This window comes from Meles meles, chromosome 4 (genome assembly GCF_922984935.1).
Source record: "Meles meles chromosome 4, mMelMel3.1 paternal haplotype, whole genome shotgun sequence".
Lineage (NCBI taxonomy): Eukaryota > Metazoa > Chordata > Mammalia > Carnivora > Mustelidae > Meles > Meles meles.
Genome location: NC_060069.1, coordinates 77,015,068 through 77,031,991, shown reverse-complemented (window position 1 = coordinate 77,031,991; position 16,924 = coordinate 77,015,068). Strand labels below are relative to the sequence as shown.

At 38.9% G+C, this 16,924-nt stretch overlaps 1 protein-coding gene across 6 annotated transcripts; it reads right to left on the bottom strand.

The window, feature by feature from the left end:
- Positions 1-464: 464 nt before the first annotated feature.
- On the bottom strand, positions 465-15,696 carry TRIM59 (tripartite motif containing 59). Of its 6 annotated transcripts, none has more exons than XM_046001290.1 (4): positions 15,459-15,696; positions 14,947-15,026; positions 14,451-14,524; positions 465-3,627 (listed from the first exon to the last, which is right to left on the bottom strand). In XM_046001290.1, exon 4 carries the CDS (start codon positions 3,622-3,624, stop codon positions 2,413-2,415), a length of 1,212 nt encoding a protein of 403 aa, XP_045857246.1. In that variant the 5' UTR covers positions 3,625-3,627; positions 14,451-14,524; positions 14,947-15,026; positions 15,459-15,696; the 3' UTR covers positions 465-2,412. The 6 variants fall into 6 exon arrangements, with proteins under 6 accessions (XP_045857246.1, XP_045857248.1, XP_045857244.1 ...); XM_046001292.1 differs by lacking the exon at positions 14,947-15,026 and adding an exon at positions 7,240-7,306 and having other exon boundaries at positions 14,447-14,524; XM_046001288.1 differs by having other exon boundaries at positions 14,447-14,524; positions 15,459-15,695.
- Positions 15,697-16,924: the final 1,228 nt, after the last annotated feature.

Sequence of the window (16,924 nt, the reverse complement as noted above, 5' to 3'; positions counted from 1 at the left end):
CTGAAGTTGGCAACCACTTGGTTTTCAAGAGGAATTCTGGTATTGAGTCCAGTCTTTGCCCTAGCTATTTGATTTTGGGATATTGATGCTAAGGAATTTAAAAGTTATTAGCTCAATAATCAGCCATTGTTTAGGTACTAAAAAGATCCAACAAAGATGGTTTGTGTCATTAAAAATGTAAATACATGAGCATGGACTTAAATAAAGCAAGATGTGAAACTCTAATGTGGTCATTTGTTTTAAATCTGGATATAAGGGAAAAGTAAAAAGAATATAATCAAGTGTTTTCATTGGTGAAAATAGTGATTAATGGAACGTAATACTCTAGTATGAAGCTCTACAACATTTTGTCTTAAAAAAACAGTTTAGATAATTCCCATTACCCATATGAAAATTCCAAAGCTACTACCCCAGAGTTTGAGCGCCTTATAAAGCCACTCAATGCACATAAAATAGCAAAATAAGTTTATTAAAATATATTTTGTTATACATAAAACTTAGAAATATTTCAAGATTATATACTTTTACAGTTTCATCCTCCTGGTAAGAATTACAAAACAGAACAGCATGTATTAATCAGTTATTTGTATTGACTATATTCACGCACACTACATAAAATTCATAGTTTTGTTTAAGAACCAGCAACTTAACAAAGCGTAATGTCAAACCTAAAATGTGTTAATAAGTCGATGGTTCCAATCTTCAGCTATATAAATAGATTCTTAGACATAAATTAGTCCTAACTGAATAAAAATCTTGGCTTAAGGTTTTGGTAGCATAACAGCAGAAACTAAAAATATACTGTCTCCCTTATGCTGGCTTTATGGCCTTAGGCAAATCACTTCTGGTTGTGTTTCCTTATCTACAAAAAGTCAGAAGATAATACCTACACTTCAGAAACCTGACATGAAGTGCTTGACACAAACAGCTAGAAATTTCAGTGCTTACTAATACGTGTATTCAAAAAGTGAGGCATTTTTGTATTGTGACCAACCAACTTCAATCTAAGTTACTATGTTGTATTTATATTTCAATACCTTAATATTTAGCTCCCCACCACCACCACTATTAATAACCTCCAAGTGTTCTTTGCCTACATGACTGTTAATTGTGCTACATATATATTCTGATTCTGGTCATATATTTGACTTAATATAGCCAGCCATCTTTGTGTTGATATTCTCAGCAGATAAGACATTAGGAACATTTTAGAACTACAGCCATATTAACTCATTAAAATTTATATGTAGTATAGGACCAGGAGCATTCCCCAAAATGACCTGAAAGTCTGAACTAGATAGGGCTCCTAGGGAATGGATCTAAGAGCAACAGCCAATTTGGAATTTCTGGAAAATGACCTTTTACTTAACGTTTCCATGAACAAAAGGGGCAAGCCAAAAGTCCTACCACAAGCGCCACAATTCCCAGTCCCTGTTAACAAGGGAACTAAATCAAAGGGATTTGACTAAATAGCCACACGGGCTCCCATTTAAACAAAATTTAAGAAAGTTAAATTATTGGTACTTCAATAATAGCATTAGCAAATAGCAGAAAAGACCATTTTTTTAAGACAGAGTTAACATGATCCCACCTAAATCTAATGATGGAAGTTATCAACAATATACAATGCTAATAACATGTTTTGAGTTTTTAATCCAAGAACAGATTTGACTGGCAAGACTAAAGCACTAACCAAAACGTTAATTTACACAAACCACAGAATAAAATAAGACCATTATTTGAAAAAGGTCCCTGCTTGTTCCCTAACAATGTATTTCCAAAAGCCATAGCTTTGTCAGGAATGAGTGTTGATAAACATTCTAGGGCTCTTAAGTCTATCTTAAAATACATTAATGTTATCAGGTAATCAGATATATTTGATCAAAAATACCCTTAATGTAAACAATCCCTTATCACTTTTAGACTTTGCTACTTGAATTTTATACCTCTACTCAACATCCTTATTTGGCCAAAGGCTTTAAGCCACATCAAAATAAAGGCCTATACGCTTTAAGGATTTTGCTATCTTTTGATCTAAAAACTATTTATACATAACTGCAACACTATCCACTGCAGTAATAGAATGCTAAGAGACAAAAAAAAAAAGCTAAAAGACAGTATTGGTACAGGAGTATTTCAATGCCACAACGATAAAGTCAACCTCAAGCAAATAAAATGGGATAATATATTAAATCAAGTAAACTAGATGTTCTGGTTAAGACACCTTATGTATCACTTCTAACTGACAAATTTCCATCTAAGCAGCATGGATGGTTTAACATATTTCGATATTTGCTGTAAATCTGATAGTTTACTTTGCTATTTGTCCATCCTACCCTATATCTCCCTTTAGCAATGGCTATTAGTCTGCTGTACAGAGTAAGCCTATTTAAACAATTCAGATTTGAATTTTCAACGAGAAACTATTTTCCACATGAATTCCTTCAGTAAATATAAAGTGTGACACAGCATATTCTTTAAATCATGCAGATTGTTAGATAAACTTTGGTAAAGAGATAAAGAAACTTCAGAAAAACATATTGAAGTGATTTCATTTAAGAAGGTTATTATGTGTTGGTTAAAAAAGAGGATCAACATCAGTATCACTGAAATTAAAGTAACTATAACAATGTTTAAAATCTTAAAAAATTCAACTTCTTTCTCATCTTTATCAGGCCAGGAACATGGCATCCTCTTTGAAGAAATTTTCATTTCAGGAATGAGAAGTTTCTTAATTTGTCCAATTTCTGTTCTGCTCCAATCTTCTTTCAGTATTTGGCTTACTCGAGGATAAATTTCAACAGGTTGGACCTCAGGAAGTGGTCTTTGTTTCAAAATCTGCACATGTTGGCGGATATCATCAACTTTTTCAAGAAATTTAAGTGGAGACTCCTCCTGTAAAGATGTTGTCAGTGTCATCAATTCAAGTTGCTGCTCTCTTATTTCTTTCATTCTTTCAATTTGTGGAGTATATTCTTGATTAATCAGATTGCTAACATCACAGAGAGCAGCTAGGAACATTTTTTTTTTCTGTTCTAATACATCACTAAGCTCCTTAAAATACTGGAGAACAACTTCCTTATCACTTTGGACCATTTTTTCTGAATGAGATTTCTGTTCTTCCAGCTTTTCAATAAGATGAGTAAGATCTGTCCAGTGTGTGTCGGTTAACTGTTCAAGTAGTTTTTGAGGTGTGTCCTTTTCTTTCAGATAAGCACTTTGAAGATCATCTATGGGATGACCATGATGTTGACCTATGGTAAGGCAATGACCACACACTAGTTTTTTATCTAGGAGACAGTAAACATTTAATGGTTGTCTGTAATGTTCAGGACAGGTGACAATATCTGGATGGTCTTCTTGTTGATACTTTTCAATAATAGCCCTTAATGCAAAATTAACAGGTAAAGATTCAATACCAGTTGGAGCAATTTCAATAATACTTCTGCAATTGGGGCACTTGAGTGGAATTCGTAAAGGTCTCCATATATAAAAGTTCCCAGATGCCTGAAGAACGTTTTCCAAGCAATTTCTACAAAATGTATGAGAGCACGGTAGTACACGAGGATCTTCAAAAATACTATAACAAATGGGACAAGTTAACTCGTCCTCAAAATTGTGCATTTCCTGTCAAGAAAAAAAAATTTTAAGCCTCCATGTAACAAAACAGTTGTACATACCATATAAAGTTTTAGGTGTTAACCTCAAAACTATTAATATACTGTGCTTGTCATTTTTAAAAAAATTAATATGTTTAAGATTTTTAAATGCAGTGTTCTAAGTAATACAATTCCTAATATATAGACGTCATTTTTAAGATCTTACTTTGGGACTAAAATCACGCTAAACAATTCTAATTTGTAGTAAATATTTCAAATTAAAGTTATTTAAGTTTGCTTCTATGCAAAAGTAAAATTCAGTGTTCTGTTGAAGTCTACTCACTGATAACCTGTGCAACTTCTTACATTCTAAGCACTAAAATCTAAACTATGCACAAGAACTGGAAGTTCTAGCCACAGCAGACAAGAAAAAAGAAAAGGCATCTATGTTGGTTAAAAAAAAGAAAAGGTAAAACTGTCACTATTCGCAGATGACAAGAAACTTTATACAGAAAACCCTAAAAACCACCAACAAACTGTTAGAGTAAATGAGTCAATCAAGTTGCAGTATACAAATTAATCTGTTGCATCTCTATACATTCAACAGTAGCAGGGAGAAATTAACAACTACATTTACCAAAATAAAATACCTAGGAAGAAATCAAGAAGGTGAAAGACCTGTACTCTGAAAACTATTCAACACTGATGGAAGAAACTGAAGACAACATAAACAGGTTGAAAAATATGCCATAGTCTGGATTGGAAGAACACTGTCAAAATGTCTATACTACCTAAAGCAATCTATAGATTCACAGTAATCTCTTATCAAAATACCAGGAAGTATTTCTCATAGAACTGGAATATGCCTAAAAGACACTGAATAGCCAAAACAAATCTTGATAAAGAACAACAAAGTGGGAGGTACCACAATCCCAGATTTCAAACTACACTACAAAGCTGCAGTCATCAAAACAGTATGGTACTGGGGCGCCTGGGTGGCTCAGTGGGTTAAGCCTCTGCCTTCGGCTCAGGTCATGATCTCAGGGTCCTGGGATTGAGCCCCGCATGGGGCTCTCTGCTCGGCGGGGAGCCTACTTCCTCCTCTCTCTCTGCCTGCCTCTCTGCCTACTTGTGATCTCTCTCTCTGTCAAATAAATAAATAAAATCTTTAAAAAAAAAAAAAAAAAAAAAAAAACCAGTATGGTACTAGTACAAAAACATAGATCAATGAACAGGATAGCTCAGAAATAAACTCATGTACATGGGCAATCTCTGACAAAGACAAGAATATACAATGAGGAAAAGATAATCACTTTAATGATGCTGGGAAAAATTAACAGCTCTATGTTAAAGACAAGCTGGACCAATTTCTTTACACCATACTTAAAAATAAATTCAAACTGGATTAAAGTCCAAAATGTAAAACCTGAGAACTCCATAAAGAAAACATAGAAAATAATCTCTGGGGCATTGGCCTTAGCAACATTTTTCTAGATATGTCTCCTTAAGCAAGGAAAACAAGCAAAAGTAAATTAGAACTACACCAAAATTGAAAGTTTCTGCCCAGCAAATGAAAAGGCAATGAGTGGTTATTTGTAAATGATACCTGATAAGGGGTTAATATCCAAAATATATAAGGAACCTATACAACCTAACACCCAAAAATGGGCAGAGGACCTGAATAAACAGTTTTCCAAAGACATACAGATGACCAACAGACATGACACAATGCTCATCATTGATCATCAGGGAAATGCACATCAAAACCATGAGACACCACCTTAGGTTTGTCAGAATGGATAGTATCAGACAAGAAAAATAAGTGTTGGCAAGGATGTGGGAAAAAAGGGAACCCTGCACTGTTGGTGGAGTGTGAATTGGTGCAAACACTGGAAAACAGTATGGAGGTTCCTCAAAAAAACTAAAAATCGAAATACCATATAACCCAGTAATTGCACTACTAGATATTTATCCAATAAAGATAACACTAATTCCAAAAGAGGTATGCACCCTGTGTTCACTGCAATAGCCAAGATATGGAGGCAGTAACAAGTATCCTTCAAAAATGAACAGATGAGATCTGGTGTGTATGTGTATGTGTGTGTGTATGATAAATATACAGACACAATGGAGTAATCAGCCATAGAAAAATGAGATCTTGTCATCTCCAATAACATGGATGGACCTGGAGGGTACTATGCTAAGCAGAAGAAAGACTAATACCGTATATGTGGAATCTAAACAAATGAGCAGAGGCACCTAGCTGTCTCGGTTGGTTGAGTGTCCAACTCTTGGTTTCAGCTCAGGTCATGATCTCAGGGTTGTGGGACTGAGTCCCATATGGGGCTCCTTGCTCTGTGCAGAGTTTGCTTAAGATTCTCTCCCTCTTCTTTTGCCCCTCTCCCAGCTCGTGCTCTCGCTCCCATTCTAAATAAATTAAGTCTTTAAAAAAATAAATGTGCAAACAAAAACACCAAAACAGACCATAAATACAGAGAACAAAAGTGGTTGTGGGGCAGAGGGTGGGTGGGGATGGTGAAACGGGTAAAGGGGATAGGAAGGTTCCGGCTTCCAGTTATGGGATAAGGCACAACGATTGGGAAATACAGTCAGTGGTATTTTAACAGCTCAGTATAGTGACATGGTAGCTAAAATTCTGTGAGCATAACATAAATAGTGTTGCTGAAACTGCTGTGCACATGTAACTAATGAATATACATCATTTGTAGTTAAAAATAAGTTGGGATTTTTTTTTTTTTTTAAGATTTTATTTACTCGCCAGAGAGAGAGCATGCACATGCACAAGCAGGAGGAAAGGCAGGCAGAGGGAGAAGCAGGCTCCCTACTGGTCAAGGAGCCCGATGTGGGACTCGATCCCAGGACCTCAGGATCATGACCTGAGTTGAATACACACGCTCAACTGACTGAAGCACCCAGGTGTCCCATGAATTTTTTTTAATTATGCAAAAATAGGCAAGATCAAACATTCCTACTAAATAACAAACTGTGATTAGCAAAGTTATATTATTAATTCAAAAGAATTCATATTCCCAGGGCACCTGGGTGGCTCAGAAGGTTAAAGCCTCTGCCTTCGGCTCAGGTCATGATCCCGGGGCCCTGGGATTAAGCCCGACATCGGGCTCTCTGCTCAGCAGGGAGCCTGCTTCCTTCTCTCTCTCTGCCTGCCTCTCTGCCTACTTGTGATCTCCGTCTGTCAAATAAATAAATAAAATCTTTAAAATAAAAAAAAAGAATTCATATTCCCAATTGGCTCAACCATAGTTCCTAAGGCAAGGTATTAAATTTCTCTACGAACAGTTACTATAAATTTCTTAGCTTTTTTAATTGAAATACTAGTATGCTTAAAGTCCAGAATCAGCAGAGTTTACTACTGCAAAGCAATACTTTTAATTTGGAAGGGAAAAACATTTTTTAATTAGTCCTTCCAATAAAAACCAGTTTTAAAGATGAACTATTAATTGGGCTTAACTATGAATTACTGACCAGTAGAGCGTTAGTGGTAAAGAACATCATTAGTCCTCTTTTCCTTAATGAAAGAAACCCAGCAATAATAATTTGACCTCTTGGCAAATATTTTTGACATTTCCAACAATAAAAACCTGACAGTTTTGTACCCTACCTCATCTTATGGTCTTAGTTTGTACCTATCCTCAATGCAAGCCACAATCTTCAAGAATTACTTAGCCCTGGTAGAGAAAAATCAAATTACACCATCACTTAGAGAAACAGAGAACAAAACAAAAAACCCAAGTCCCATTCATGTAAAATATAAAGGTTACCAAATCATCCTCTATAAAACTAACTTTTAACATGAAAAGTTTGAGAAGATATCTACAAATAATTGTGTACTTTTATTAACTATTAAAAACCTCTTTAGACTTTCTGGCTCTATGCTCCTTCACATTTTCAAAATCAAACTCTTATTCAAGTCTCAAATTGGGCTCTGCCTCCTCCCCAGATAAGGTCTCTTATCTCACTGAATGCTGTACTGCCAATTTACAGCACTTAACTGAAGTTAAGAGAATTTTGTAAAATTTCCCTATATATTAGAGGATGTAAGCCTATAGTAAGGGCAGGAGTTGTGTCTAAACAGAACTTTAAGCATTCACTACATGTATTCACTAAACACACAGTAGGGATTCACTCACTGATTGAATAAACACTACCCCTTAAGAAACCAATGTTAAGAGGTGCCTGGGTGGCTCAGTGGGTTAAAGCCTCTGCCTTCGGCTCAGGTCATGATCCCGGGACCATGGGATCGAGTCCTGCACTGGGCTCTCTGCTCCGTGGGGAGCCTGCTTCCTCCTCTCTCTCTACCTACCTCTCTGCCTACCTGTGATCTCTGTCAAATGAATAAATAAAATCTTAAAAAAAAAAAAAAAAAAACAACATTAATATCAGATCTTAGTTTTTTGTTTTTTAAACAGCAAAATCTCTACTTTTGTTTCAGAAAAGCTGTAACAGGAGAATCTATCAAAAAATATTCCATTCAGATTGACAATATTCAGTATATGTGCTGCCAAAGCGAGCACCAGATTGACAATATTCAGAACCCTAATGAGGCAAGACATCAAACAGATACTAAGCTTGAACTGTGAAGCATTCCAGGAAACTAAAGTAACTGGGCAACAGTTCAGATGATGACATTCACTGCAGATATGTGCAAGAGAATGCATGCTGGGAAGATTTCTTGACTTTCCCCTATACAGAGAGCTCTATAATCACACAAAGCCACCCATGAAAAACAAACATGTTTCTCAGAGGATTTTAGTGATGTCAGAATTCATAAGGAAGGAAAAAACAAAACAGCACTTTATGGGGCACCTGGGTGGCTCAGTGGGTTAAGCCTCTGCCTTCAGCTCAGGTCCTGATCCCAGGGTCCTGGGATCGAGCCCCGCATCAGGCTCTCTGCTCAGCAGGGAGCCTGCTTTCTCCTTTCTCTCTGCCTGCCTCTCTGCCTACTTGTGACCTCTGTCAAATAAATAAAATCTTAAAAAAAAAAAAAAAAAAAAAAAAAACACAGCACTTTGCCGTGAAAAAATAACTTTGAGCAGTGGACATATATTCAACTTAGACTTAATATTAGAGCTATTTAATGTTTAAAAGTGCCAAAATTGGCCTAAAACAGAATCAAACCTTTCCCTCTAGAAAGTCATATTTGACAAAACTCTAGAAAACATTTTTCCCTGAGAATCCATTTAGGGACCCCCCCAAGAGCTCAACTTTGTTTACAAAGAAGATATTTACAACGAAGATATTTACAACAATATTGAAAGAAAATGCCATCTCTTGGGCTCATATAAAGTAAAAAGCAAATATGGTCTCAAAAGTTAACTTTCAAAGTATATAAACATTTTTAATAAAATGTAATTAGAAGTTTGCAGATAACTGGGATGGCTGGGTGGCTCAGTCAGTTAAGTCGCTGCCTTTGGCTCAGGTCATAATCCCAGGGTGTTGGGATCAAGTCCCGCATTGGGCTCCTTGCTCAACGGGAAGCCTGCTTCTCTTTCTGCCTCTGCCTGCCACTCTGCCTGCTTATGCTCTCTTTCTCTCTCTCTGACAAATAAATAAATAAATCTTTAAAAAAGAAATTTGTAGATAACCTAAAGATACAGAAATAAAATCCTACTCTTGGACGACCCTCTTCTTGCTGAGCTATTCAAGACTGATTTTAGGCAATACATTTATGACCAGTCAGAACTGTTTAACAGAAGCAAGCCTAGCCGAAAACTCTGTAAGGCCAGCAACTTTCTGACTCTGGTTATTGCCTGAGAATCAGAAAGTATAGGTCGCTATCATGCTTAGAAGCTAGTTCTTCAGAAACCAGCATGAAATTTCATGCCCCAGAAGTTTTCTACATCCAGGTCAGACATTTGAGGGGGACAAAAAAGGGCAAAACTTTACCTATGTTTATTTTCAAGGATGAGTATCTTGGATTTAGCCATGTTGTATGTACATAACAACACTAGAAAACAGAAGGCACTGAAGCAATGCCCTCAATGTTCCAGGAAAAAATGACTTCCAACCTAAAATTCTATACCAAGAATAAATTTTGGAAAAGAAAAGCAAGAATTCTCACCGGGTTAATGGTGAAATTAAATCCAGGACAACTGTGCAGCAAGCCTAGAGAACAAGTAGTCTGGGAAAAGAAGATCTGAAAGGAATGTCTTTGAGAAATAGAACTGACAATATTTCAAGAAGTGTCTGAACATATTAAGAGATGATGACAAAACTAAAGTTCGGGAAAAGTGATAGAACGATGAAATGAGAGGAAATATATGGCTCTCTTATCATATTAGTGTAATATTAAATATTGACTTTACCAAAAAACATGACTTATGGACTGAATGCCTGTGTCCCCCTAAAATTCATGTTGAGATCCTAGCTGTTAATGAGATGGTATTAGTAAGTAGAGCCTTTAGGAGATGAGGTCATAAGGGCAGAGCCCTCACGAACCAATTAGTGCCCTTAGAGGAGACAGGATGGCTCGCTCCCTCTCTTCACCTCTCCACCACATAAGGAATGCAGCATTAAGAGGGCCATCTGCAACCCAGGAAGGGAGCATTTGTTTGTTTTTAAAGATTTATTTAACAGATAGCAATAGAGGGAACACAAGCCAGGGTTGGGGGAAGTGGGAGAGGGAGAAGCAGGCTTCCTGCAGAGCAGGGAGCCCGATGCAGGGCTCAGGGCTCAGTCCCAGGACCCTGGAATCATGACGTGAGCTGAAGGCAGACACTTAACAACTGAGCCACCCAGGTGCCCCAGGAAGGGAACTCTTACCAGAACCCAGCCATGCTGGCATCCTGATCTTGGACTTCCCAGCCTCCAGAACTACGAGAAATCTGTTGTTTAAGCCACTTAAGTTCATGGTATTTTTGTTATAACAGCCCAAACTAAGAAAATTACAATTATACTGGCTGGAGGGAATAAAGGAAGGAAACAGTGTTTAAGAACGAAATCTTAGGGGCACTAGGCTGGCGGCTCAGTTGTTAAGAAGAGAATTTTGGTAAATTATAATTTCCAAAAATGGCCACAACCATTATCTCCCACGCACACTCCCCACAATGTGGCTTCAGTGGTACTCCCCCAACAAAAGATGAAATCTCTTCTCCCCACAAAAAACCTGGGCAGGCCACGTGACTGCTTTGATCAACAGGATATAAAGTACAAGTGATGCTATGACCGTTCTGGGTACAGTCCTTAATTAGCCTAGCAAGTTACTGTCCCAGAACCATGAATCACTATGTAAAACAAAGTCCAGGCTACTTGGCTGGCAAGAGAGGAAAAGTAGAGAAGCAATGAAGTACCAGACATGTGAGTGAAAAAGTCATCATGAACACGCAGCCAGCCAAGCCTTCAGGTATTTGTTACAGGGCAACACATAACCAGAACATCTCCAAAGCAACAAGGAAAGCTAAGAGATCATATAGCAAGGTCCACAGGGTCTAGAAGGAAAAGGATATGACCCAGGAATTCTGTACCCAGCCAAGATGTACTTTATTCATGTGAGACAAAAATACTTAGGAAAATCTATAGGGTTTAAAAAAAGAATTGTACAGGGCAGAGCTGAAGCTATATACTTTTATTACCAAACAAAAGGAATATAAAATGGATTCATCTAAAGGGAAAGAGAAAAAAAGGAAAACCGACCTAGGAAAAGCAGAAGAAAAATAAAATAAATGAAGAAAACAATGAATTAACAAAATTGCTGGTATTGATAAACCCAAGAGCTGTCTCTTTAAATAAATAAGCCACTAGCTATCTGGAATAGGCAGCCTCCAAGATGGCCCCCCAATGACCTCCACTTCTAGTACTCATGTCCTTTTGTAATCCCTTTCCCTTGAGTGTAGATTGGACCTAGTGACTCTCTTCTTTTTAAGATCTGATTTATTTATTTATTTATTTATTTGAGAGAGGGAGAGAGCACAAGCAAAGGGACCAGGAGAGGGAGAAGGAGACTCCCCACTCAGCAGGGTCCCAATGCGGGGCTCAATCCCAGGACCCGGGGATCATGACCTGAGCCGAGGGAAGATGTTTAATGGACTGAGCCACCCAGGGGACCCCCTTCTAAGAGAATACAGCAGAAGCGACAAGATAATACTTTCAAGGTTTTGTAATAAGACCATGGTTTCCATCAGGAATGACCTGGCTCTCTTCATCTCTCTTAGATCACTGTCACTGAGGGAGGGGAGATGCCATGTTGTGAGCAGACCAAGGTCCACTTATTATGACCTAGGACTACAGCCCTCAGTCTAATAGCCCCCTAAAAACTGGAAGTCTGCTGATGGCTACATAAGTGGGCTTACTAGCAAGATACTTGAGGTCCAGTGAAATCCTGCAATGACTGCAGCCTCAGTCAACAACTTGACTGCAACCTCATGAGAGAGACGCTGGGCTGGAGGCACTCAGCTAAGCTGCTTCTAAATTCCTGGCCCACAGAAATTGTATTTTAGTATTTGTTCTTTTAAGCTGCTAAATATTGGGATAATTTATTATGCAGCAATTAATACCCTAACCCATCAAGAGACGAAAGGAAGAAACAACAAATATACAAAGTCAGCATTGGAAAAAGGAAATAAACCAAATATAGAAAAATCCAAAATCAGAATACCTTGCATAATTCTATGCTACTATATTTGGAATATATACTATATTCATTCAAAAATGAATTATTCTCTATATCAGTTCAAATACCAAACCGACCAGAGAATATATAAAGCAAAATATGAGAGAAATTCACAAATTGGAAAAGCACTATTCTGAAAAAAAGAAGGGACAAGCTTCTCTGGGGGAGTTCTTTCAAATTTTTAGGAGGCAATTTCTTGTTCAACTGTTCTAGAATACAAAGATAAAGAGTTTGCAAATTATTTTGAAAATAGTATAACATGATTCCAAAACCTAGTAAAAACTAAAATAGACTAATTTCAAAAATGGATACCGATATAAAAATCCTGAACATACTATTAGCAAAACCAAATCCAGAGTACAATGATCAAAATGAGATTCTTCCCAGAAATGTAAGTTCATTTAATAACTGAAAATTACTCAGGTCAATGGAGGAAAAACTTTAATTGCAATAGATGTGGTAAGTGCACATAATATAAAAACTAGTAAGCACTCCACAAAGACAAAGTGAAATGGGGCTAAAGGAAGAGGAGATGGAGAGTTATCGTTTAGTTCTAGTCTGGGAAGATGGAAAAAGTTCTGGAGACAGATGGGTGCTGACAGTTGCACAACGTGAATGAACTTAATGACACTCCACTGTACACTTACTGCTTATAATGGTAAATTTTTTCTCTCTCTCTCAAATAAATAAAATCTTTTCTAAAAAATTAAAAAATAAAAGTCACCAAGAAATGAATATAAAAATAAATCTTTTCAGAAATTGAGGCTTAGGGCACCTGGGTGGCTCAGTAGGTTAAAGCCTCTGCCTTCAGCTCAGGTCATGATCCCAGGGTCCTGGGATTGAGCCACACACTGGGCTCTCTGCTCTGCAGGGAGCCTGCTTTCCCCTCTCTCTGCCTGCCTCTCTGCCTACTTCTGATCTCTGCCTGTCAAATAAACACATAAAATCTTTGGAAAAAAAAAAAAGAAAGAAAGAAATTGAGGCTAAACCATCTACTTATAAATTATTTCACAAAATTCTTGTGTTTAAGTGTCAAAAACACTTCTGAATTTCTAAACTTTTAATGCATTCTCCAAAAAGTGGATTTCCTACAGAGCCTCCATGATGTGTGAATGGTCAGTAGAAAGAGATTATGGAGAATTAAACAGTACAAAAAAATAGTATCCATTCTCTTACACAGTATGTGTAAATGATTTTTTAAGTTTTAATTCACTAACAATGCCTCTTTCATCTCTAAACATGAATAGTAATAAAAATTCCATTATATTTAACAACCTCTGAAGAAAATTATGTTTACCACATTATAGAGTTTAAGTGACTTGCTCCAGAACTTATAGTGTGAGTCAGCTATAAGTCTGGGAAAATTCTGATTGGGTCTCACATCTTTGTGGCCCTAACTGATACAAGGCACATTTTATGCAATTCACGATTACTTCAGAAATACTACATTTGTGTCATCTATATACATAGGGCAAAATTTTAAAAATACATTTGTACATCTAAATATACAAAAATAATGGGTCACCATAACCCTTTCAAATTTAAAAAAAAAAAAAATCCTATGGTCAGATATGACTTTAACTCTGCCCATTTGCACTGTTCTTGCATTTGACATCAACCTATTTTCCCAAACTAAAAAAGAAACTACTTATGGGATTTAACCAAGAACTGAAATGAGAAATTCGGATTTTCATTGCTTTTTCCGCAGCACTTTTCACAGTGAAAGTATATTCAGCAATGTTTGCTGAAAGGCAATGTTAAAATTAACATGACCTAAAATCAAAATTTTCACCTTCCCCAACTAAATTATTGTACGTTACTTCAAAGGTTAGCTACGTAGTCATCAAAAAAAAAAAAAAAAAAAAAAAAAGACAAATCAGTATGTTAATGCATAGCTTTTATATCCAGGTAAGGAATAAATGCAACCTGCAGATCTGTACGTATAAAATGATACCATTTGTTTGTTTAGATGTACACAAATCCCTGTAAAACTTCTGAAAGGGTACACAAAAGTGACTAACTTTAAGGTACAGGTCAGATGAGGGAGCTGTTTTCACTTTATGCTCCTCCTAGATGGCTTGAATTTTATACACCAACATGTCTTTTTCAGAAGATTTAAAAATCTCAACTTCCACTTTAAATCATACACGCAAAAAAATTTACTGAGAATTTTGTATTCACTTAATCTTTCAGAGCTTACCTACTTTGCTGATCTTCTGGATTAGCGACTGAATATACTTTATCTTCTCCAACTTACTCAGTTTCTTTTATTCGTGTTCTAAAATTAAAATAATTTTACCTTAATATTTTAGGTTTGCATTCTCAAAGAACAGGAAAGGTTATTTCACTCCTTTCACTCCTCGAAGTTTATCTCCCCTAAGCCTCATTGTGTTTTTATAAAAATGTGAGAAATATCAACAGTTGGTGGTGCAGGAGAGGTATCACTTGTACACTGAAAATTTCAACAATCCTGTGACCAAATAAATGGTCACAAAGGACCTCTTTTTGTAGCGTCAAGTATCTTATGAGCACTTGAAAATGTTAGCCAACAATGATGATGACGGAGCAAACATTCATGCGCATTTGAGACTTCTTCAAGTCAACTTGAAAACAAGAAAGATCCATGGGAACGAAAGATCTTGCCAGCCTAATATTATAAATACTGATTTAGGTTATCCCCATCATTACGTCTGTCTGTACATGTCTCAGTTCTGCCATTTAAATGTTGTGGCGCCCTGGGTCAGTTTTTCCTAATGCCTCTCAGAAATGAGGTTTCACACCTGTAAAATGGGCATAATTACACCCACTATTAAGTCTCATGAGAACCTCTCACAAAGGGCCGCAACATAACCGTACCCTCCCTTTCTCCAAGGTTTAGGGCAAATCTTCCCGAGCCTCCCTCCCAATGCACTTCCACCGCCTTCGCGCCCCCCGCCCGAAACCACGCGAGGCAGACCAGGTCTGTGGAGTCCCGCTCTTCTCACCCCCACCACCACACGCGGCCTGCTCCCTCACAGAAACTCAGCTCCGCACCCGAGGGAGGAAAACGAGGCTCTGCAACCTCCTCTTCTGGGGCGAGAGAGTAAATGCAGGAACCCGTGCCGACGCTCTCCATCACCAAGCCCCTAGACTTTCCCCAAACACACCCAGTACACCAGCCTGTGCTTACAGACAAAGAAGACGGACCCCTCCAAGACACTTCTTAGACTCACCGCGGGAAGTTTGAGACCAACCTGCTCCACGGCCTCCACGCTCCGCGTCCCCGAGATGCTTGGCGTCCCCGCCCTCCTCCGCCCTGAGGGATTTGAGGTGCCCAGACGGGGCGGGGCCTCGCGGAGCCTCAGAACGCAAGCGCAGTCTCCCCGCAACGTTCAACTGCGTAGCGTCCGCCAATGGGAAAGAGCGCGGGGCAGCCTTTCAAAAGTAAACGGCCGGCAGCGCTTGCGGAGGCGGGCGCGTAACTGCTAGGGCCTGGCTCGAAGCCCCGGGCCAGCTCCCCGCACCTGCGCACTAGGCGCCGGCCCGCCTCTCGGAAGCTTCCGAGGCACGCGGCAGGAGGCGCTTCAGTGTGTGCGGGTGCTTCTGGAAGCGCGGTGGTAGGCTGGCCCACCTCCTGAGGAAGTGGGACGTGGTCCACCGCCCCGGGAGAGGTGGAGCCTGGCGGCAGCTGACTAACACTGTTTTTCATTTGGAGCCAATCTGGCACGTTCTGATTCTAGACTTTAAAGTGCGGCGTCTCCCATTGTTACTTCACAGGTTTTCTGCAGCTGGAGATCACCGGCCCGAGGGCACACGCGACCCAGCGGGCAAGCTCCGTCCTCCTCCGACTCCGAGTTTCCTTTGGTTCACGAAATCTGAACATCTGGACCTATCTGAATACCTAACTCAGTGTAGGGGGAGGGGGCCTCTGATTACAGTTATCTTAAAGAGAACTTACTGTGTGACAGCCAGTGGCACCTTAGGACTCCTTTATAACTGTCTCTCTCCTCTTCCCCACCCCCTCCGTTTCCCAACCTCGTGCAATTATCGCCGAGAGATGACCACTGTTGCTCAGAATACCTGATTTCTGATTCAATCTCTTCGCCCTATTTCACCTTCTTAAACCCCTAGAATCAGAAAACATGCAGTTTACTAGTCAGGGTTCCCTTTTTTCTTGAGAAGCTTTATCTAGCTGTATTTCAAGATTTCTTTTTTTTTTTTTTAAGATTTTATTTACTTATTTGACACACAGAGAGATCACAACCAGGCAGAGAGCCAGGCAGAGAGAGGAAGAGAAGCAGGCTCCCTGCCGAGCAGAGAGCCCGATGTGGGGCTCGATCCCAGGACTCTGGGATCATGACCTCAGCCGAAGGCAGAGGCTTTAACCCACTGACCCTGTATTTCAAGATTTCTTAACCACAGTTTCCATCTCTTAACTATACTGAAAAGTCAATTAACGCTGTGCTAGATAAAACTGAGCCTTGGGGGCCCCTGCGAGCCTCAGTCGTTAAGCGTTAAGCATCTGCCTTTGGCTCAGGTCATGATTCTGGGGTCTGGGATTAATCCTGGGGTTCTGGAATTGAGCACTGCATGGGGCTCCCTGCTCAGCTGGAAGCCTGCTTCTCCCTCTTCCATTCCCCCTACTTGTGTGCTCGCGTGCTCTCTCGTGTGAGCTCTCTAGCTCTCTCACGCTGTTGCT